The sequence below is a fragment of the Sporothrix brasiliensis genome, assembly GCF_000820605.1.
Source record: "Sporothrix brasiliensis 5110 chromosome Unknown Cont15, whole genome shotgun sequence".
Taxonomy (NCBI): Eukaryota; Fungi; Ascomycota; class Sordariomycetes; order Ophiostomatales; family Ophiostomataceae; genus Sporothrix; species Sporothrix brasiliensis.
The window spans coordinates 2621835-2643985 of NW_024467134.1; the positions used below are offsets into that span (position 1 = coordinate 2621835).

The following is a 22151-nucleotide window of genomic DNA, read 5'->3' on the forward strand; positions in this document are numbered from 1 at the left end:
ATTCGATGCAGCAGATAAGAATGGGGGGGGCGCACGCCTGGGAAAGTCGTTGCGTTCTTGGACGGGCGGCGATCGGTCGGGTCGCGTATTTTGTTCGATTTGAGGTGTTTCTTGTCTTTCTCTCTGCTTTCCTGTTTCTTCGTGCCGTCTTTGCCGTCTTTGCCGTAGATCCTCCTGTTGCTGCGTCTTGCTCGCATCAAACTGCCCCTGTTTGCGTGCCCGTTCGTAGCCCCGTGTTGGCTGCGCTGCTGGGTTTCCTAACTCGTCCGTTGGCACGATAAGGTCGCGTGCAATATCGAAAGGGGCGCGAAAGGGAACTGATAGGAACAGGGAATCGAGCACAAGAGCAAAATGACAAAATGTACATTTTGCAGATGGACAGTTCGATGGCTTGCAGTGTCGCAGCGCTCTTGCCTCCCGGGCAGTTTTAGGCGCACGTGTGTACATGCCCCACTGTGAGTTGAGGATACAACGTTGGGAAGGCGCGACTGTCAGACACCGTTCTCCGCTTGGCACGCTCCAACGTTTTTGTTGCACCAGGCTCTTCTGAGCAGTGGAATCGTGCAATGAGACAGCCGACTTCAATCCAACGACTCGTACAGAACAGTTCAAGGAAGCGTCTGAACACTGTCGTCGTAGTTGTCGCTGATCAAGCTGCCAAGCTGTTCCAGAGCGACAGCTTTCCTCCGTCTCCACTGCAGGAGCTGCTCTGGATTGCTAGGCTCCAAATTAGCCGTAAGGGTCCCACATCTGTCAGTGGGTGTGGCAGTTGCCCGATGGCGCCTGCCTCTTCTTAGAGGCGGCCTCCAGCGGAACGTGCGTTTGGCAGGTGTAAGAACTCTGGTACATGTAAGCAGACGCAAACGGGTCGAGAAAGCGCGGCCGGCAAAACTGCCCACATCCAAAAGTTTCAACCCGCAGGGAAGGGATGGACAGCAGATCAGGAAGGTACGAAGGTGACAACACAAATTCTACGAAAGACGGGAAGGAACTGCTCTCCGGCAGCGCAAAGGCAGGAGCGTTGGCCAGCACTGCTGTCGTTCCTGCCGTTTCACAACCGCTTGTGGATGAGCGCTCAAGCCCCTTTGTCGGACTTTCTCAATCGGGCTGATTACAACGTCTCCATCAGACTTGTCCATCAAACACCGAATCGCTGTATTTTGTGCGCAAAAACTGGTGTCAACGCGCACATCAACTCGTTACCTTTGCTACATTTGCTACATTTGCCGAACCTGTCACCATTCCAGAACGTCTCGAGCCGTTCTTGAGGAAAACGCGGTTCGCAACACGAAAACCCGCAGATCATTCTATGATGAAAGGTAACTTGAGGCGAGGCAAGCGATTTTGCGTTTTGTAATGCTCTACAGAGTATACGGAGTAATTGGATCTTATAACCAACCAGATATTGGTGTTCCTTTTTGTATTCTTTTATTTTATTTTTTCTTATTTTATGTAAAAAAAAAAACACTGGAAAAAGCGCGACAAATAAAAATAAAAACACAAAGGGGTAATATGCCTCTCTACCCTAACCTGATACGTCCAAAATCCTCCGTGTAGATTTCAGTCACCTTTTTTACTTTCTATTTCTTTTCTCCATGTCTAGTCACTTACGCGTTCTCGAACAGGAAGCTCGGGTTGCCCGGCGTGGCAGCCGCCGCCGCTTGCGGCAGGGGATCCAGCGTCTGGCCCTCGCCCTTGTGCACAACGCCAGACGTCGCGCCCGGCTTGACAGACACAACCACGACCGTCTCCAGCTTGTTGACCGTCTGCTTCAGGCCCGGGATCATGGTCTCCAGCGTGGACAGCTCGTCAAACGCGAGCTTGCGGTCAAACACGGCCGTCGCGTCCTCGCCGCCGTCGATGCGCTTCTTCAGCGCCTGGATGAACGGCATCGACTTCTTCAGCTCCGCCTTGTCGAGCTTGCCTGAGACGTTCTTGACGTCGATGCTGCCCGTCGCCTCCAGCACCTGCTTCACGACCTCAATGCACTTGTCCTGCCACTCGGGGAAGGCGTCGGCAACAAAGACGGTCAGCTTCTTGGCCTTCTTGGGGTCGAACGCAATGGCCTTGCCCTTGGCCAGCTTCTTCGTCTGCAGGCCCTCGGCGGCCGTGATGTTTGAGGTGGTCTAGTAGCAGCGTCAGTAGTCAGTATTACATGAGCTCATAGAGTCATACAGATTCAGTAGTCAGTATTACATGAGCTCATAGAGTCATACAGATTTGGTCATGGCATTCATGCTGGGGGGGGGGGGGGGGGGGGGGTAGGAACGTACGTTGCGGATGTAGTTGCGGGCCGCCGTCAGGCTTGGGCTGGGGTCCGGCACGGTCGGGTACAGCGCCGTCTGCACGCTGTCCTCGTGCTTCAGGACATCGCGCCACAGGTACTCGCAGACGTGCGGCGCAATGGGCGTCAGCAGCAGCGCCTGCAGCTCGACGTAGCGCTTTACCAGGTCGAGGTGCATGCCGTCGCCTGACGCCTTGGTGATGTCGCGGTACCAATCGCGCGAGGCGGTGAAGTCGTAGAAGCCGCTCTTCAGGGCCAGCTTGAAGAAGGTGTCCTGGTAGTGCTTCTTGGTCTCGATGACCAGCGTGTTCATCTCGTTGTCAAACATCTTGTCGAACAGACCCAGCTCGCCCGTGCGCAGCGTGGTGTCGGCGACCGTCTCCTGCGCCCACTTGCGCAGCTCGTACAGCCGCAGAATCGTGGCGTTGGCCACCGACTCCTCAAAGTTGGCGTCCTCAATACCGTCGCCGGCATCGGCCAGGGCGACGCGCGTGGCATCGGCGCCGAACTTCTCGGTGGACTCGCGCAGCGTCAAAAAGTTGCCCGTGCTCTTGCTCATCTTCTGGCCATTGATCAGCAGGTGGCCGTTGACGCGCATGCCGCGCGGCCAGTACTGCTTGGGGAACAGGGCGGCGTGGTGGTACAGGCAGAACGTCAGGTGGTTGTTGATCAGGTCCTTGCCCGAGATGCGCGCATCCAGCGGGTAAAAGTACTGGAACTCGCGGCGCATGCCCTCCAGGTCCTCCCTGGGGATGTCGCTCTCCACCGCGTCGGTGCGGCAGAAGACGTAGTCCCAGACCTCGTTGGTCATCTGCTGCGGCGTGATCGGCTTGGAGGCCTTGCCGGGCGTCTTGCCAAAGATGTCGCTGTGCAGGTACACGCAGACGGTGTAGTACGCCATGTAGACGGTGCTGTCGCTCAGACTCTCGACCAGCTGCGAGACGTCCCACGGCAGCTTGGTGCCCAGGCCGTACGAGCGCGAGCACGCCCAGTGGCCCAGCCAGTTCAGCGTCTGCTCAAACGCGTGCTTCGCCTCCGGGTAGAAGCAGTTGACGGTGCCGTCCTCCAGAGCGTCCAGCACCTGCTCGCACCACTCGCCGTCGCCGCCGTTTTCGGTCGTGCCGTAGTTCAGGTACCACTGGTCCAGGTACGCGGCAACGCATACGTCGGCGGAGCGGGAGATGACTTCGCCATCGGGCTCGGCGTAGTTGAAGGCCAGGCCGGCATCCAGCAGCTGCTTGCGGATCAGGGGTTTGGCGTCCTGTACGGGCGTGCCCTTGTGCGCGCCGACCAGCATGGTGCCCTGGTAGAAGCCCTCCTTGTATGCCTGCTCCTTGGCCTGCTCCAGCAGCTTCGTGTCCTTGGGCGAGTTGATCTTCAGCTTCTCGACCAAAAACTTGGCAATGAGGTCGGACGAGGGGGTCTGAATGACGGGCAGAATGTCCTTGTCCAGCCACTCCTTCTGGATGTGGTAGTACTCCGGCTTGCGCAGCAGATCCGTGACGGTGGCGTAGTCGTCGGGGCTGTCGGATGGCACGCACGTGACGACTCCGGTACCCTTGGTGGGCTTCAGGGTCTGCATGGGCAGGATGTACACCTTCTCGTAGACGGACAGCGGGGCGTTGACCAGGGTCCCGATGACGTCGGAGCCCATCAGCTGCACGACGGACTCGAACGCGCCCCACGGCAAGACGTTCTGGTACGCCATGTTGCGCGCAGCGCGCTCTGTGCACAGGTAGTACTCGAACTTGCCCTCCTTGCCCTCCTTGCCGGCGACGGGGGCCTTGAAGATGCCGTAGGCGACGCTGGGGCCGACGAAGCAGCAAATCTGGCCGTACATGGTTTCGGGGCGCAGGGTGGCGGGGACGAAGTAGACATCGGCGTCGGTGGGGATCTTGTCGCCGATGATCTGCTTGGCGGTCTCGGACCACGCCAGGGTCTTCATCTTGAGGGCGACGTACTCCTGGACGGTGATACCCTCACCGGAGCTGCGGTCGTGGTCCAGGCAGGGCTGGCCATCCTTGGGGCTGTAGACGGTGTAGCGCTTGCCGAACTTGATCTTGCCCAGCTCGCGCAGGCGGGTAATCTGCCAGCGGACAAACGCGTCGTAGTACAGGTTGGCGGGGGTGGTGACGAAGGAGCGGCGCCAGTCGACGCGGGCACCCATGCGGCGCAGGTCGGTCTCGCAGCGCTCAGGGAACACCTGCAGCCAGTGCTCGGGGTCGGTGAACTTGTGGATCTCCTTCAGGTCGAAGCCCAGGGACACCATGATCTGGGGAACGCCACTGTTAGCGGCCATTGTGGCCCGACGTACACGTACTTCCGAAAAGTACCCACCTCATACTGGTACTTGGTCTTGCCGCTCTTGGCGACAGCCTTGCTCTTGCTGCTGCTGAACTTGCTCATGTCCGTCTTCGCCTTGGCGTCTGCGGGAGCCGCGTCGGCAGCAGCAGCAGCAGCAGCAGCAGCAGCAGGGGCCTCAGCACCCGCCGCGGGGCGGATGGCCAGGCCCTGCTCCTCTTCGGCGCCGGGCGCACGCTCAAAGAACTGGCCGAACATCTCCACCTCTCTCGTCAGCTTGTCGGCGGCAGCCTTGATCGGCATGCCGGTGCAGTGGAAGCCCTGGGGCAGCAGGGCGCGGCGGCCCTCCATGCGGGCGAAGCCGGTCATGAACTCGACTTTGGAGAATGTGAAGCAGTGGCCGGCGTGCAGACTGCCGTTCATGTAGGGGTAGGCCATGGTCGTGAAGAGCTTGTCCTGCTCGGGCTCGGAGGGCAGGGGAGCATCCTGCTCAAAGTGCTTGGCCTTGGCCCACTCATCTTGGAACCGCAGCTCGTCCTAGAGCAGAGACAGAGGGTCAGACGTTGATTCGAAGCGCATATGGGTCGAGAGGAGCAGTGGACGGTGGACGGGTTTTCGACTTACGGCAATCAGAGTGTCACGTTTTTCCGTCTGTTTCGGAGTCAAGAGAGTCAGTCATATCAGCGTCCAGACACGTTCTTTGAGCGCAAGAGTGGTGCAGCAGCATACATTTTCCAGCTTCAGCGTACGGTCAGCCGCCAGGGGTTTGGCGTCCTGTCCGTCCATTTTGTCGGTCTGCGGGCAGATTTGAAAAAAAGTGGTGACGATGTGTTTATGTTGCAGAGAGAAGAAGGCTCAGGAAAAGGCAGGAGCGACGAAAAAAGGACGTCTAAAAAAATCCAGAAGGAGCACCTGTGAAACGGGCGCCAAAGGCTGAATTGGTGGCACTTTAGCCCGCTAACAGCAACAAAAATAGGAAACATGCCCCTCTCCTCTGCTGACTCGCAGCCGTGCCTTCCCCGCGGCGACGTTGGCCAGTATTTTATCGCCGCCTCTGACCGCCCTTTTTTTTCTGGGCAGGAACAAACCCATTTGAGTCACGCCAAAACGGAAAGTCCATTTGGGCGAGGCGCAAGAGAGACGACGTCTCTGATCACAAGGCGCTTTTCCCACAATGTAGCTGAAACAATGCCTGGCTCTGGAGGCGATCTCTTACTTTCTGTTTCGCATTGAAGGATTGCACTTTATGACAGGCTGCTTAAGACTCTTATCGGCGCTCTCGTGACTCAGAATCACATGCACTGTTTCCATAACGGGATACTCTTTGCAAAGCACAACTCTCGCCATTGAGACTCTTTACTGGGTATTTTGGAGTCATTGATGTAAAAGGACTCGTGATCTGAAGCCTGAGCCGTATTGCTGATGGCGGCTTGCTATGAGTCGAATTGGTCTGGCGACGGTACCAAGGAACGCACTTGAAGTTGCCGACGTATGATACCCCAAATAGCTGCAGCCAAGATCTGTATATTAAAAGTCGTATATTTAGTTGTACAGGACGCTGTGGAGTGACAGTCACCGATCCTCAAAAGAAATATAAATCAGTGCCTACACACAGCCCGCGGCATGGACCTAAGATAGTAGCTGCGCTGTACCACAACCACGGGGTGCAGGGTCGTCCTAGTTTGCCTTGTGTCCGGTCCTGCCACCATCTTCTCTTCATCCAACGCTGTTTTTACTTTCTGTTATGTACCTCTCCAAATGGCCTGCGCCCTTAGATCTTGCCAACCAGGAGGTTGCCAATCATTTGGACGGCCGTGACGTACGTCGTGCGCCACAGGGTCGGCAGGTCGAGGGTGCTGAAGAAGCCGTCGGCAAAGCCAAAGAACATCATGGGAGGGATCCAGCCACGGGCGTATTCGAGGGCGAAGCAGTTTTCGGGCATCTTGTACTGCTTGACGTCGCCACGACGCAGGTGGTGGACCTCGCCGGGACCGTAGACTTCGCGCTGGAACAGGCCGGGCACGTAGGCCCACTGTTCGCCGGTCAGGATGTGGAAGTAGTCGTCGGCGGTGTGGCGGCCGGTGTGGCCCTCGGTGCCCACGGTGGTGCCTGTTTGTTAGTCGTGGTCTATGCCGAGCAGCGGTAGAGGGCGGGGAGAGAAAACAAGGGAGAACACAAGGAACCCAAGGAGAACCCAAGGAGACAAGGAGACACAAGGAGACACAAGGAGACACAAGGAGACACAAGGAGACACAAGGAGACACAAGGAGACACAAGGAGACACAAGGAGACACAAGGAGACACAAGGAGACACAAGGAGACACAAGGAGACACAAGGAGACACAAGGAGACACAAGGAGACACAAGGAGACACAAGGAGACACAAGGAGACACAAGGAGACACAAGGAGACACAAGGAGAACAAAAGGAGAAAAACAAGATCGGGACCTACCAAAGACAATCAGGTACTCGGTGATGCTGGCGTGCAGGATGGTCATGCCGCCCATGGCACCGCCGGCGTTGTTGAGGATCCACTCGCCATTGTCGCTGACGTACGAGGACAGCTTCGCATGGCCCTTGAGCTCGCTGGTGATGAAGTTGACAATGGCGCCCGTGTCGTTGCCGTGGGCAGCCACGGCGCGCTGGGCCAGGTCGTGCAGGTGGACGGTGTCGAAGATGTAGAAGGAGTCGAGGTTCTTCTCGATCAGGAAGACGAGGGACGCCAGGACGGCGACAACAATGGCAAGGACCTTCATGGCGGCGGTGCTGGGGAGAGACGAAGAGGACGGTTGGTGAGATGGAAACGAGCGTGGAGAGCAGACAAAGACAAAGGAGCGACGAGGGAAAGAACGAAACGATATATAAAAACGAAGGGAAGGGACGAGCCACCAATTTTATCGAGCAGGTGTGGTTTGCGCCTGCCAATCCGCGCGAAGCTCCTGCGAAAAGATCTGGAAAGTGGTAAATGCCGTGGGAGAAGCGCATGCTTTGCCGACCCTGATTTTCCCCCTGGCAGGCCCACTTATTAGAGCCTCTCAGCAACGCCGCCCCACTTATCGCAGTTGCTGTTTTTGCCCAGCTACAATAAGTGTCCGGGACTCGTATTCGGACGCTGAGAGCTTGCCTTTTCTCAACCGAAATCAAGCACGACGAAAAACACACAACAGAGCACATGCACGACATACATAAAACGTCCGACGTTGCAGCCAAAGGCGGGGGCTGAACGCTGTAAGTCGACCTGGCCAGTCTGCAATTCAATTAGCGAAGTGCAGACATGGAATCAACGACCAACCGCAGAGAGAGGGGCGACAGCCGTCAGCATTGTTGCCGGCGGAATTTGTCCATTACTCTGCTGTTTGTGCGGCCGTTTCTGCCATGTGCGCTGAACTTGCAGCGTGGCTGTCGGACTGGTCCAAGACGCAGCACTTGGAATCAACTAACAGACAATGGACATACTGAGGCTTCGGCGGCCGGCCTCACCAACTTGCGCTGCAGCTGCCAAGCAACTGTCGTGGCTTGTGACGACGACATGTCGCATCAAGCAGCCCGCAGGCACTCGTTTCTACAGCGCAAGAGTGAAGCTGCGGCTGCTTCGGCGATAGTCAAATGCATGCCGTGCTGTCAGCTTGTCTCGGCACATTGCTTGGCGGTGGACGCCAGAAGGAGGTCGTCCCCGCAGCCGGTGCTGCTGCATCTGGCCAACTCGTACGAGACCAAGCTCTCGGAATCAAAGCGATCCGGACTCTGCTTAGAAAACAAGTGGGGCCAGACAACCTGCGAACCGCACGAACGCACGGGACAGAACCCGAAAACGAGCGGGCAACAGCACACAATTCTGTTGATGACAGGCATTAGGTATGCAGCTTCTGTTTATGGGGACCATTCGTCACCTCCTGGGTGATTCTGGGCATGCCTTTTGGCTCCTTTTCCTCCCAACACGGACGGCACGAAGATCTTTCGCAATGTCGCGAGCAGACATGTCCAGGTTGCCATACTTTCCGCCCAACAGCGGACCCTGGGCACCCTCGATGGCCATACATTACGCAATGTCCTGCTGCTTGGCCAGTTCCTGCGTTATCTCGGCGGACGGACGACAAGTATGTCCTGCCTCGTCGGCGTTGTACGTTGCAGCGAACGTAGGACGCAGTCCGAGTTGCAGTTATAACGTTGGCTTCTTGGGCCTTGTTCGTTGTCACCTAAGTTGTTGGTTTAACATTGGCGGAGCCGACCCGTTCTTGTTCGTGCTGTAGGCTGTGACAGGGTGGATGCCAACCGCTCCTTGCTCTGTGGGCGTCAGAGCAGTAGAGCTTTCTAGGCAACAATCTGGTTACCTTTGGAACTGTCACGCTGGATGTGCACGTCAACGATAGCCTTGCTGATGTGCTCAATTTCCGACTTCTTTCATCGAACACCTCGTCGACATCAAAGACGAGGTCTAGGTCTAGCTGAAGCCGCACAAGTGCCCTGTTGGACGACATGTACGCTGAAATCAAGACGCCCATGATATACGGCGTTGCCAGATGTCGCGCCACATTCTGCCGACGACGATGAAAGACAGACACAGTCGGCACCGCGTTCGAGCAACAGATCGGCAGTTGCGCGGAGCTGACAGCCGGTGCCCTCTGCATTCATACCGGCGCCATGGTCGAGTATACGACGGATGCACAGGCCACTCTTCGGCGCCGTTGGCGGCGCACCGGTAGGTACGGCAGCCTGGCGGATGAGACGGTAGCCCATGGCATCGTCGTTGACGCGGTGTCGGCGTCTCTGTCACCAAGCTTGCGGGTAACGATGTTGCGAACGTCGCTCATGTTTCCTTCTTCGACGGCGCCAGCAAGATCCAGGCGCGTCTTGGTCGAATCTCGGCGTGCCGGCGCAGGACCTTGTGGCTCTGCATCGAAGTCGCGCGTAGCCGCATCCTGCGACATTGCCGTGCCGGTCACCGTAGACGACCTCCATCGAGGACGAAGAACGCGGCAGTCAAGAGTTGAGCAGCAGCTGTTGCGTCAGAGTGATTTCTAGAGCATTCGGCATGTCCTTTACCGTCTATTCGAGGTGTCGGCAAGAGTCTGGAACCATCTTCTCAGCATTCTCTACTTCGTATACATCTCCAGCAAACGAAACCCACGCAGAGCCGCATATCCACGTTATTACTGAGCTTCCAACGCGCAATTCGGCCGGACAGACTTTGGCCAGGCTTCTGGCAGGGCTTTTGGTAAGCAAGGTGAGAGAAGGTGGCTGAGAGAAACAGCGCCACGTTTTCACGGTGTTGTGCATGTAACGTTCACAAGCCCGCACTAACAGGCCAAGAGACCCGATTTACAGGTCCTCGCGATGTTCGTATCAAAATAGACTGTAGAAAGCAGAAAAACTGGGAAGCTGGCGCCGCGCCAAGAAAATAAGGATAAGGTTTGGTGTGGTTTTGGAGCGAAACAAAGGCGAGACCCGCGCGGACGAGATGAAAACCACAGTTAACAAACAACGGGAGCCGCAAGTAGGATAAGTAGAAGATGGCGGGCGAACAGGCGGGAAATGAGGAGAAAAAGATGCAAAAGTTGAGAAAGGGTGGTGAGCGAAAAACGGAGACCAACGCAGACGCTACCCAATTTCAGCCCTCAGCCCCGCTAAAATAGCTAAAAGGCGCCTTTTTCGCCTACGCTTCAGGGCGCAGTCAGCCTTTAGGTGGGTCCCATGTGGACAAGGGGACAGCGGACTTAGATGCTTCCCCCGTGTTCTACTGAATGGTTTACGCGCATCTCGTCGAACGGGCACCTCTATTCGGTTCGCTTGTGATTTTGTTTCGTTTCATTCGCCATTTTTGGCTGTGCTGTTGTTTCGTTTCAACAGCCAGGGCTGCATCGCTCTTTCCAGAAAACGTCATCGTCGGCCAGGGCTCTTTCCTCATGGGCGCGCACGACAAACCAAGAAGGCACAGCCCAACAGCGCTTTCCCTCTCACGTATCCATGGCCACTAGCTTCCAGCCCAAGGTGTAACCGCGGTCGGTCTTTCCCACCCTCTCTCTTGCCTGTTCTGTCTTTGTTGCCAGTGTCAATCAATATTCCCCAGCGCACTAGGCCCTTTCCGTAGCCACTTCTGCGACGCGGCTTCAGGTCCCCTATTTCCACAACCCCCTTTCTCGTCGGTTCTGCCTCACAGCATGCCATGTGGGCAAGAAAACGCCGCGCATGAAGCACAACGCCTCGTTTCTGCCCACGACTGTGGAGGTGTCGGCTGTTGTTTCTGTTCTGTGCTGGTCAGTGTGATGCAACGCAGGACAATACTCGGCGCTGCAGCATTGCAAATTGCATCTCGCCATCGTCATTGTTGACGATGGGGTCATATCGAGATAGCTGTCACTGTCGACCATATGCCCTACCGTCGTTTGAATCCTCTGTAATAAACATTTGAGTCCGCCTGCCGCCGCTCCCACGAACCAGTCAACCGGGTGGTGTGGGCAGTCTGCAAGCATGCAACGGTCGTGGCAGGGTGGTGAGGCTGAGCGGAACTGGAAGCGGAGCGGGCTAGTTCTGCTTCGTACGGACAACAGGCGTATTACTCGTGTTCGTCGTGGTAATTACAACAGACAGACTGCCGCACCCTGGTCGGGTCAGTTCAGTTCCAGCAAGACTTGTCGGGCAGGCTTTCTCACCATTCATTTCCCCAGTTCCGCAATTCTTGGCCTGCGCTTTTCTTGGCCCCTTTCTCTTGGTGCTCGATTTTGTTTTCTGACTTGCTTCTTCCCGCACGGTTTTGCGGTTTTGGTTTTGATTCTTTTTGCGTCTGGTTGCATCCTGCTGCACAGCATCCCGTTGAATCTCATCGTGTACGTTCCGCGACACTCTCTTCGTCCCTTTTGTGCCGTGTGTGCGCATATATTGCCTTCACACCATGCACCCACGCTCTCTCCTATTTACCAAATAAATAGATTGAGCTTCGGCTGTATCCGCTCCGTCGTGCACAGAACCACATAACGAATTACCCGAACGCGCGCTCACAATAATATTCCAGGCCCGAGAAGACTACGACGAATCGGTTTATTTAGAGGAACAGCAGCTGTTAGGAGGATATGAAGCAGTTCTCACACGTCGCGACGGCCGTCGCCGCGGCCGCCTGCTTGGCCACCGCGGCCGAGGCTCGCCGCAGCGCCCTTTACGACCACCACAACGTTGAGCGCAACTGGCAGCCGCCTGTTGAGACGGCCATCGCCGCTGCCGTCCTCATTGCTGCCGGCGAGGGCTATGGCGATGCCGAGTCCAGCTTCCAGGCTGCGATGCACGACTATGTCGACGCCCCTGAGCCGCCTGCCACCACGCCCCCGCCGGCCTTGGATCCGCGCTTCGTCGCCAAGCGCCACACGACCGACAACACCTGCGCCTACCTCAGCGGCATCAGCAGCATCTCGCTCTACTGCGAAACGTATCAGGAGTGCGTCGCCAACTCAATCAATAAATTTGCCGGCTGCTGCCCGGACACCTCGACGGCCTGTCCCCTCCCAACGACGTGCTATCCCTCGTCCAAGCACTCGCTGTACACGACCAGCAACGGGTACACCCTGTGGTGGTATGTGTCTCTCGGCGCCCCGCTGTTGCTGACCTTTTTTGTTTATAGCAAAATGCTAACACCTTCCCTTATTCCCCCTCTCCAGTGGAGACTCCGCGTACCCCGAGTGTGTGACACACTACTATGCGGACTCGGTCTTCTCCGGCTACACTCTTCTTGGCTGTGGCAAGACCCAAGCTGTCGACAAGGTCTGGTTCCTGCCCACCTCGGCCTCTTCATCTTCATCTTTGTCTTCGTCGATGTCGTCCTCGTCTCCGTCGTCTTCGTCTTCGAGCAAGTCCACCAAGTCTCCGACGACGTCCAACGGCTCGCCCGCGTCGAACTCGGCCTCCTCGTCGTCCTCGCCCGACGGCAGCGGCAATGGTGGCGGTAACAACGGCAAGAAGTCCAACACCGGCGCCATTGCCGGCGGCGTCGTCGGTGGCGTCGCCGGTCTCGGCCTCATTGGCCTCGGTGCCTTCTTCTTGCTCCGCCGCAGCAACCAAAACAAAGTCAACAACAACGGCAACAACGCTGGCGGTGCGCCGCCGCCCATGGGCCAGCCACAGCAGGGACCGTACTATGGCGGCCCTGGCGGCGACCCTGCGGGCTATGCCGCCGGTGGTGCTGCCGCCGGTGTCGGTGCCGCCGCCTACCACGACCCCCAGCAGCAGCAGCAGTACAACAACCAGTACGCCGGCTACTCGCCGCAGCAGTCCCCGCCCCTGCAGCAGGACGCCAAGGCCTACGACCCGTATCTCTCCAACGGCCAGCAGCAGCCGTTCGACCCCAATGCGCCCTCCGCCGCCGGCAGCCCCCCGCTGGCCCAAGGGCCCCAGTCTGGTGCCTACAACGCGGCGGCCGTCGCCCCTGCCGGCGCTGGCCACATCAGCCCCAACGAGACCATTTCGCCCTACAGCGCGCCGCCGCCGCAGCCCGGCATGGGCTTCCACAGCGGACCTGTGCCGACGACGCTGGATGTGGCAGAGCTGCCGACGGAGCGGAACGACGGCGAGCTGCGGGAGCTGGCATAATGTGGGGGTGTAGTCGAACAGCGAGGGAGGTGTGGTCGCGGTCGACGAGAAGTCATCAGGGCCGTTTTTCTATTTCGTGTTCTTATTTTCTCTTCCCTTGTCTTCTCTTCCCTTGAATGGTTTCTTGGTTAATAAAGAATTTTGTCATGTTTCGAGGGTGTCCGCCCTCTCGAGTCGGCGGCGTTTTGCGCATCATCGCTATCTATTTTCTTTGTAGCTCGATCATCTGCATAGAACAGTCTGGTTGCATTAGTATTCGCGAGTGGTCTCGGAGGTGTTGGTTGAGAGATATTGGCACTTGGGAGTTGAAACGACTCGGTTTGCGTTCATAGTGTCTGCTGTATGCCCTGAGCTCAACAAATTTCATTACATAAGCCAAGTCGGCGCAGGGCTCCACTTCCATCTGGCAGGAGCTTCAGAAGGCCAGATTTCACACTTTTGTGCTTCGTTCCTTCCAGAGCTTCTGTGTCGCGCCTGCCAATGGCCCTTAGCCTCGCCCCCCTTTGCCCTGGAACCCCGAATTCCATGCTCTCCACATAGCTCCTTCCCTCGTGCGACGCACAACTCAACGCGCAGGAGCGACCGCACACGACTCAGATCGAATCCATCTTCGCATCGCAACCCCTTTCTTCTCTCCACCATTCTCTCCCTTTTGTTCTTCTTCGTCTTCTGTCTTCCTCCACCAGCCACCTGGACTTCAATTCGTCGTTGTCGACGTCCTTTTCCCAGCCTTCCGTTTCTTTCTTTTCGTCCGGTCTCGGTTCTCTTTCTTTCGGTATCCTTATTTAATTGGATTTTCGCACTCTACCGTTTTCTCTTCTTTTTCTTCTTCGTCTCCCCCCGTCGCTCTCATCGTCCAAAATGGTTTCCTTCAAGCTCTCTACCGTCGCGCTGTTCGCGCTGCAGGTTCTCGGTGCCGCTGCGGTGAGTTAGCTCTTTGCCAATTGGCATTCCCGGGCTCGTTGAAGCTTCTTCGGCGGCTTTCTGTGCGCGGCCCATCGGGCCTTTCTCGTCATTGAAGCTTCATTTGCTTCATTTTGCGCATTGCCGCATTATGCAGTTTTGCTAACAATGTTTTTTTTGTCAATCAGGCTGTCGAGGAACCCCTCGCCGGCAAGGCCGCTGCCGAGGTCAAGATTGACGTCGACACCAAGTTCCCCGAGGCCGACATCTTCGGCCTCAAGCTCATCAACGGCCGCGCCACCAAGGCCATCGTCGAGATCACCAACCAGGAGGACAGCCCCGTCCGCGTCTCTATCCTCGGCGGTGCCCTCGTCAACCCCCAGCCGCTCCCCGAGGGCGTCCCCCCCTCCGCCAACATTGTCGTCAACCTGACCACCGTCAGCTTCGAGAGCTCCAAGGACGCCGTCCTGCAGCCTGGCGAGAAGCGCGGCTACCCTTACAACTTTGTCCTCGACCTGCAGCCCCGTGAGCTGCGCCTCGACCTCATGGCCATTGTCACCAACGCCAAGGGCCAGCTGTTCCAGGTCATTGCCCACAGCGATACCGCCACCATTGTCGACCCCCCGATCAACATCTTTGACCCTCAGATGTGCGTGATTCCGTGGCGTTCTTCCGTCGTATTCTCTCTCTCTCTCTCTCTTCCCCGCTAACGTGTGCAGCATCTTCCTCTACGTCTTCCTGACTGGTGTGTTCGGTGCCACCCTGTACTTTGTCTACAAGACCTGGATCGAGGCTCTCTTCCCGCAGGCCAAGCGCTCCAGCGGCGGCCGCAAAGCCCGCAAGGTGGCTGCTGCTGCTGAGGCTGCCAGCGCCGACGCACTGTCCGGCAACGAGTCGACGGGCGCTGGTACCGGTGCCGAGGACTTTGACGCCAGCTGGATCCCCGCCCACCATATCAACCGCCCCGTCGCCAAGCGTGTCAAGAGCGGTGCCTCCAAGAAGAAGGCCACTGCCGAGTAAGATGGTCCGATAAGATACAAATGGTGTATAAAAGGATGTCTTTGGGGGATGCGTGTCTGGAGGGAACGATACGGCGGACTACAGAGACTATAGAGCACCAACTATTGAAGGTGGAATGTGCTGTACATGTCACAGATTGTCCATTCTCGATCTGTCTTGTCACTACATAAAAAGAACACTACGAACGGCTGAGGTGATCGTCTTCATTATTATGGTATTTTTCTTTTTTTCGGTTCGTTTACCTGGACTGGCGAATCCGGTGTACAAAAATATAAATCTATGGGCTGGAAAATAGGCCGACAAAATAAATAACAAAACTGGAAAGAATTAAGAAAATGATGAAAACGATAAAAGACGAGAATGACAAATCCCTTGCCTATAGATGCCTTTGCCTTTTCCTGGATTTGCGTCTGTGATTACCTGCCGTCCTAGGATCTGAAAATATAAACAATAAAACAATAACGTTTCGAAGCAAAACAATACCAAGACATAAAAATATTAAACAAACATTGTTCCGGCGGTCACAGTCTATAATTCGAACAGAAAACAACTGTTCCCTCACGGACTCACATACAATACGACTCCATGTATGACGACATATGCGAAGCAACTGCAGCTGCGGCCGTTCCAGCGACTGCGCTGGGATCGTCCGACGTCGCCGCAATCGTTTCTGCAACTTCTTTGCGCCGGCGCTTGTCTTCCAGCTCTGCCATGTTGCGCTTCCGCACCAGATCCATCAGTTTGCCGGCTGCCATTGCCGGGTACTTGCGCAACGGACCCTGCAGAACACAGTCTCTGCTGGGCTGGTTGCAGTACGCGAGGCTGTAGCAGTCGCCGTAAACGCCAACGGCCGGATTGCTGGGCGCTTGCTCGCGGTACAGCGTCGACTTGTACTGGTCGTCGCTCCAGAGCATGAGTAGATCGCCCCTAAGCATGGGTGAATAAGTTTCGGTGTTTTTCTTAAAGAAAATAACATAGAGATCCCCACACCCTCCCAGCCAGAACCTACACATTGCAGACGATGTCGCCGTCTTCTATTTCAATCTTGGTCCATTCGGCGTTGGCGCTCGTCGTATGGCGTGTCACGGTTTTGCGGCCTCGACAGATCTCGAGCCCACTCTGGCCCGGTCGCAGGAACCGCAGCGTCAAAAACGACCAGTCTGAGGCGGCATGTGTCGCACTGCTAGGACGGTCGATCTGGGTGTGTGCAGAGCCGTTGGACTGCGAGGAAGGGCTCTTCGTGGCCGTCGGTGTCGTCGGTGTCGTCGGTGTCGTCGGCGTTGTCTTCATAGTCGGCATTGTCGGCATGGTGGGTACCCGCGACGACAGCCGACGCGGCTGGTCCACGGCATAGTACCGTTGCGCACGCAGTACGGTCTGGATCCCCTGTCGTGACATGGCGTGGGCCTTGGCAAAGACGTGGTCGTCCTTTCCGTTGTCCTTGGTGTAGCCCAGACCGCGTGCTAGGCAGATCATGAGCCGCATGCTAAGGAGGTGGCAGGCGTGCATAAACGACTGGCTTTGGTGCCGAAACCCGTGCAGGTCCTTGTCGGATACCCACCGCCTTGCCATGCGCGACTCGTTGAGCTGCATGCAGTACATCTCCTTTTTCTTTTGGTACCGGCTGTCGGACTGGCCGCTCGCCTCTTTGGACAGCTGCACGTTGGCAGCAGCAGTCTCGCCGGCCGATGGCGGCACGAACGTCGTCTCTTGCTCCCAGCCTGCATTGCACGATGTCGCATAGGGTGTTTTGGCCTTGATCTCGTCGGGCAGTGCAAAGAAGCGCTCGACGGCTGAGAACTGTGCGTCGATGGCTGCTTGTGAAATGGCGTGGTTGATCAAGATGAAAAACCCGTGCTGTTTGGCGGCTGCGGCTATGTCAGCCGTGACGCTGTCGACACGGGCCTCAAAGTTGTGTAACGAAATACGAGGAACGGATTTGCTGCTGTATCGTACGTCTTCCAAGGTGGATGTTTCATCGTACTCAGCAGACGGCGAGCATGGAGGGGACGCCATTGTGACCGGTTATTGCGTGGGTAAGGTGAGATGATACAAAGGTAAAACTGATAGGCGCCGGTATTCAGTAGTTGGATGAAGTAGACTGTGCGGAGACACACACCTGATTGTATTCTGCAACGACACAGATCGATGGGAGCGCGGCGTGTCATATATGACAGTGGGATAGGCCACACACGATGAGGCCAAGACGATGCGAGAGAACAGCTCTTCGGTGGCTTCCTGTATCACAAGATGCTTGTGCTTGTTTCTCTTTATTTTGCTTCCCGTAGCCTCCCGCATGTGTCCTCACAAGCCATGCTGTCTCTACCCACTTTCGCACGTCCATGCAACCGAATGCGGTGACGATGACAACAAAAACGAGGCCAAATAAGGACAGAGACAAGTGGCACGATGTGTGCGTATTCCCCGTGCAACGCCAAAAGCAGGCTTCTTCGACATTGGAGGCCCCGTATCGTGACTTTGCCGCTGGGTAACGGCCGATGCTCGTTGGCTGGGGCGGCCGAGGCAGACTCTCGGACGTTGCTCGTCGGTTTGAGAAGACTTGCACGAGGGAGTCAACGGGGCTTCGTTAAAAAAGGTGAATGGATTGCGCAGCCGCGGCTGTTTGATGGTACAGCGCCGTGGGAGTGGCGGACAAGTTGTATGCAAGACTATGAATGAGCGTAGAGCAAAAGTGCAACAAGAGGAAAGGGACGTATTCGGCGAACAAATGCAACGATGCAGTTTGTTGCGCAAAAAGAGTCTCATGTTGCCATGCAACCCTTTCCGGCCGTTTGTTCACCGGGGATTCACATTCGCCCGTCTTTGGCCAGTTGGTAATGTTCGTCGTTCCGCTCTCGTTCAGCTTGCTGCTCCATTCAATGTATTTTTCGTTGCTTTGCCTGCTGTTCTTTGTTGTTGGTCAATGTTCCTCTGCCCTATCAATAAGCCATCTCGGAACGGGCCAGGCCGACAGTACCCGTCGCTTCTTTCCCCACTTTGGACAGGCGTCCACTCTTCACACCAGAGACCCAAATGCTCGGAAGTCAAAGAGATACGACATGGGTTCTGCCCGACATTTGCAACTGTCAAAATATGAAATGTAGAAATGCAGTCAAGCGGAGAAACGGAGAAACGGAGAAACGGAGAAACAAAGAAACAATGAAAATTAATATAAAAGAAAGATAGGCGTAAACATCGTTCTAAACATCCAATAAACATAGACGTGCCCAAGGTAACTATAACTTTTTTTTTTTTGCAAAACTGTCATAACCCGCGGCCAATGTTGGCTCACGAGAAGTGGATACCCTCGCTGTTCATCTGTGGTTTTGCTGATTAGAATGTGCTCACAGATAAGGGATGGTGACAAAAATAAAAATAAAAATCGGAATCGAACAGAGACATGCGGAGAGAGAAGGACGTACCGCATCCAGAAGCTTTAAAAAGTCTGTCTCATCACACTGCCTGGAGCGCCGGTCGGCCATTTCCAGTTGCTCTAGAACGCGCAGCACTTTTGTGCGCACGAGCTCGTCGACCTTGGTCCGCTTGCGCTTGCTTGGTGTCTTGGGCGGCGGTACGTACGGCTTCTCTTTGAAGAACGTCGGCAGGTCGCCATCGTTGTCGTCGACATCCATGCCGCCAAACTCGTCCTCCTCGTCGGCCCGGGCGTCGTTGTCGGCATCGTCATCAACGTCCATGTCGGCATCTTCGCCGTCATCGTCATCTGCAGCGGCGTCTTCCACCAGGCTGTCGTCCACAGCTATGCCGTTCATCGAAGCGTACACTCTGTAGTTACGGGCGAGCATGGCAAGGACTTCTTTGCTAACAAATGAGGCACGGAGCGTGCGGTTTTTGCGCGTGAAGGAGATCTAAGGCAAGGGGCGAGGCCAGGGGAGGACGCCTTTGTCAGTGTCTCGGTGGAACAAGCAGAATCAGACCGGCCGACAAGTGACCGACCACGAGCGGCAAAAAAAGAAAGAGGAGAAAAAAGAAAGATAAACTGAAAACGTACTCTCAGCATGCCATCCATTTCGGCGAAATTGAATTTCGGCTTCTCGGAGCCTGTTCTGGGCGTGATGCGCACCACGGCCGACTCGACCTGTGGAGGGGGTTTAAAGTTGGCCTGTTTTGGTTGAACATGTCAGTTGTCGTCGGCAAAGAACGAACAAACGAAACGTGCGTTGTGTGTAGCGTGTAGTCGCATCGAATGGCGTATAGTTTACGTACTTTGCCGACCTTGAGGACGTGAGTGATGCGGGCGAAAAACTGGGCGTTGACGCTGAGACGGCAGTAGAGTGTGTCACCCGGGCGTGCAACCAGGCGCTGAGCAAATTCCCTGTGAGGAGGCCATTAGACAACAAACAGGCCAACAAGATTTTCGCGCCATTTTCGTTTTTCTTTTCTTTCTTTTTCCTGTGTGTATGGCGGGCGGTATTTACTTCTGGAACATGAGAACGGCCGTTCGCGGTGGATTGGGCATCGAGAGGAGCTTGAAGCTGAGCAAGGGTTAGCCATTGTTGTATTATTCGCGAGGCGGCGGCAAAACGGAGAGAAACAGGATGCCTTCGTCCGTAGGAATAAAAATAGAAGAGGAGAAGAGATGAAGGGAAACAATACTGCGCTCAACGTACACAAGGGGCGAGCTGATCTGGTACGGCGTATTCGAGATGCAGACCTAGCGCCGGGGTCAGTGTGCCTGTCCAACCAAAATCAGATATCAGATGCCGGATGGGGTGAGCGTACGTACGTCGAACGGAGGGAACTCGGTCTTGATGGCATCGCCTAAAAGGACCTACGGGTGGCGTCAATACAGACGTGTCATACAGGGCGATTGGGACCCGTTTGCGGGCGCAATGAGAGACATACCTCCAGCTTCTTTTGTAAGGGCGTACCCTGCACACGTTTTGTGCTACGACCAAAGTCAGCAAACACAATTCCCAATCGTCGGTTTAAATTGATCTCTTGTGACTTACACTTCGGCCGCCATCCGAGGATCGAGCTCGACTGGAATCAGGTGTCAGCACTGCCTGCACAAAACGGCACAAAATTGCGCAGGATCGGGCATTCCTACTCGCTATGCATTTTCTCGCCTTTTCGAGAATTCTCGTCGTGATGTTGCCCGTACCAGGGCCGATTTCCAGGACCGTATCGGTTGGTTTCAACTGGTCTCGTTAGCATGGATGCTGGCGATGGTTTTGTTGGGTCACGTTTCGACCGCCACTCACCTCGGCCTTGTTGACACTGCAGCGCAAGGCTCTATGTCAGCGCCAGTGCTTTCCTGGACAGAAGATACCATATGTCGACTTACATTGCTGCACGGACATTTTAGCACATGATGTCACTGAATTACACGAGTCTCTCGAGACAAATTTCGGGAGCTTACCATCTGCCACGCCGGGGTTTTTGAGAATGTGCTGCCCCAGATTGTCAGTCTCTGGTGATTCAGCTGCCATAGCCTGGCTGTTCCTCCGCCCCGCGTGATTGTCGTACCTGTCCGACGTTCGTGTTGAACTTGAAGACGTTGTTCTTCTGTGCCGATCCCTTGCCAGTTGGCCGCGAATATGGGGACGCGGCGGAGGCGGCGCCGTTCTTCCGGGGCGTCTTGGCTTTCCCCATGGCGTATCGTGCTCGAGGCTTCGGATGTATGCTCGGTACTGTATGCTGTGTCGTTGCTCGTTGCTGGTTATGGTGACGGTGATGATCAGTCAAATGCGAATGGTTTGGCCGACGATTTTTTGGCGGTGATGAGGGGCAGTAATTATTTGGGCTGTCAATTGCAAAAAAGCTTATCTTATCGGAAGGTGTACCAAAACGGCAACTGCTACGGCATTCGCTCTGTCCGTAAAACAGCTAAGCCCCACCAGGCAACAAAGGTAAGGGGGACCTCATTGCTTCTTAACCTGTTTGAGCGAAACTCGGCCGGCCCTGTCCTTCCTGTTACGTGAAGTATCTCCTGGCGCAGCTTTGGGAAAGACGAGGTACAGATGCAGGGAAGGAGCATTGAGAGAGTGTGAGCAAATCGGCAAGACCGATCCTGATTTGCCAGTCGTGCTTGCAAGATATGAACCTGCGCCGTCGACAGTCGTAGTTTCGGAAATAGAGTCAACCAATCTGGAACGCCGACGACTAAGGCGGCTGTTGCAGTCCATCTCGAACAAGAACACTGGAGACTGTCGAGCGCTGAAGTAAAAACCGATGAGAGCACCCAAAATAATAAGATACCACAGCACACGGTCCGCTAAACTAAAAAACGCTAGCTGTTTCTCAACCATATGCAGCTTTGTCCCCTTGCCATTCAGAGGGAAGGAGCAATGACGAACCGTCTTATGTCCCTCTACGATGTCGGGAGGAAGGCGCCTGGGCGCCTATTGTACAGCAACTGGTTGCGGCAGCTCAACCGTCGCTCGTTCTTGCCTAATCCAACAAGTCTGCCTTCCTTCCACCATCTTCATTTTTTTGGTTCCCCCAGGCTATCCCGTAAAGGAAGGATGGCACTGGTCGAAGGGTAGCGAGGCTGATTGGGATCTTGACAACTTCATCTCTTCATCTTCCCGCGACGTCTGCCGCCCAATTCGAGGCAGCCAACGCCCGGAGTTTCGCTGAATCTGCGGCGTATTACCCAGGTCTGTCATCCAGCCCCGCCAGGTTCCAACGAGACTAAACCGCACGAGCCCAGCGAGCTTTGGATTGAGGCGGAGCATTCCCAAGCTGCAGCAGAAAAGCAAAACAAAAACAAAAAAGGCACAAAAGGCCCGCGGAAAAGAAGCTTTGTAAAAGAAACACAGCGCCGCACTGACTGCAGCGGCATTGCTCTCGTCCGCCTCATGCACGGCCGTACGAACAGACCATACGACGCAATTGACTGCTCTTCCGGCGCCGGTCGGGTCTGCCTCGCCAGGCTGCAACAAGTCGAACGCGACGCTTTCTCAGCCTTCTCCTGTCCGCTGGCGGTCCTCGCGCCTGGTCAAAGCCGTAGTACGTCAAGAGCGCGTGCTTCGTTTCTGCGGCGGGGCCTGTCAATCAATCAATCAATTAAAAAAAAGAGCTAAATCGCACCAGCTGCTTGGCTCGA

General features: G+C 55.8%; 8 protein-coding genes across 8 annotated transcripts; 2 read left to right on the plus strand and 6 right to left on the minus strand.

The window, feature by feature from the left end:
- Positions 1 to 1607: 1607 nt before the first annotated feature.
- Positions 1608 to 5371, minus strand: SPBR_05523 (leucyl-tRNA synthetase; the record flags this gene model as incomplete). The annotated part of the gene is made up of 5 exons (XM_040763787.1): positions 1608 to 2126; positions 2274 to 4556; positions 4622 to 5122; positions 5210 to 5236; positions 5315 to 5371. 5 exons carry the CDS (start codon positions 5369 to 5371, stop codon positions 1608 to 1610), a joined length of 3387 nt encoding a protein of 1128 aa, XP_040622485.1.
- Positions 5372 to 6356: 985 nt separating this feature from the next.
- Positions 6357 to 7341, minus strand: SPBR_06084 (C-8 sterol isomerase; the record flags this gene model as incomplete). Its single annotated transcript, XM_040764346.1, has 2 exons — positions 6357 to 6694; positions 7038 to 7341. The coding sequence occupies 2 exons, from the start codon at positions 7339 to 7341 to the stop codon at positions 6357 to 6359; spliced, it is 642 nt and encodes a 213-aa protein (XP_040622486.1).
- An 865-nt stretch (positions 7342 to 8206) lies between these two features.
- Positions 8207 to 8621, minus strand: SPBR_06262 (uncharacterized protein; the record flags this gene model as incomplete). Its single annotated transcript, XM_040764524.1, has 2 exons — positions 8207 to 8329; positions 8529 to 8621. 2 exons carry the CDS (start codon positions 8619 to 8621, stop codon positions 8207 to 8209), a joined length of 216 nt encoding a protein of 71 aa, XP_040622487.1.
- A 156-nt stretch (positions 8622 to 8777) lies between these two features.
- On the minus strand, positions 8778 to 9513 carry SPBR_06171 (uncharacterized protein; the record flags this gene model as incomplete). The annotated part of the gene is made up of 4 exons (XM_040764433.1): positions 8778 to 8836; positions 8982 to 9120; positions 9146 to 9352; positions 9388 to 9513. The coding sequence occupies 4 exons, from the start codon at positions 9511 to 9513 to the stop codon at positions 8778 to 8780; spliced, it is 531 nt and encodes a 176-aa protein (XP_040622488.1).
- A 2139-nt stretch (positions 9514 to 11652) lies between these two features.
- Positions 11653 to 13159, plus strand: SPBR_05892 (uncharacterized protein; the record flags this gene model as incomplete). The annotated part of the gene is made up of 2 exons (XM_040764155.1): positions 11653 to 12146; positions 12232 to 13159. 2 exons carry the CDS (start codon positions 11653 to 11655, stop codon positions 13157 to 13159), a joined length of 1422 nt encoding a protein of 473 aa, XP_040622489.1.
- Positions 13160 to 14020: 861 nt separating this feature from the next.
- On the plus strand, positions 14021 to 15082 carry SPBR_06054 (signal sequence receptor alpha chain; the record flags this gene model as incomplete). The annotated part of the gene is made up of 3 exons (XM_040764316.1): positions 14021 to 14083; positions 14251 to 14711; positions 14782 to 15082. The coding sequence occupies 3 exons, from the start codon at positions 14021 to 14023 to the stop codon at positions 15080 to 15082; spliced, it is 825 nt and encodes a 274-aa protein (XP_040622490.1).
- Positions 15083 to 15648: 566 nt separating this feature from the next.
- SPBR_05905 (oxoglutarate/iron-dependent oxygenase) lies at positions 15649 to 17098 on the minus strand (the record flags this gene model as incomplete). Its single annotated transcript, XM_040764168.1, has 2 exons — positions 15649 to 16009; positions 16092 to 17098. 2 exons carry the CDS (start codon positions 17096 to 17098, stop codon positions 15649 to 15651), a joined length of 1368 nt encoding a protein of 455 aa, XP_040622491.1.
- A 1272-nt stretch (positions 17099 to 18370) lies between these two features.
- On the minus strand, positions 18371 to 20695 carry SPBR_05667 (dimethyladenosine transferase; the record flags this gene model as incomplete). The annotated part of the gene is made up of 10 exons (XM_040763930.1): positions 18371 to 18400; positions 18505 to 18948; positions 19092 to 19202; positions 19307 to 19358; positions 19711 to 19754; positions 19827 to 19871; positions 19946 to 19988; positions 20053 to 20083; positions 20463 to 20493; positions 20570 to 20695. 10 exons carry the CDS (start codon positions 20693 to 20695, stop codon positions 18371 to 18373), a joined length of 957 nt encoding a protein of 318 aa, XP_040622492.1.
- Positions 20696 to 22151: the final 1456 nt, after the last annotated feature.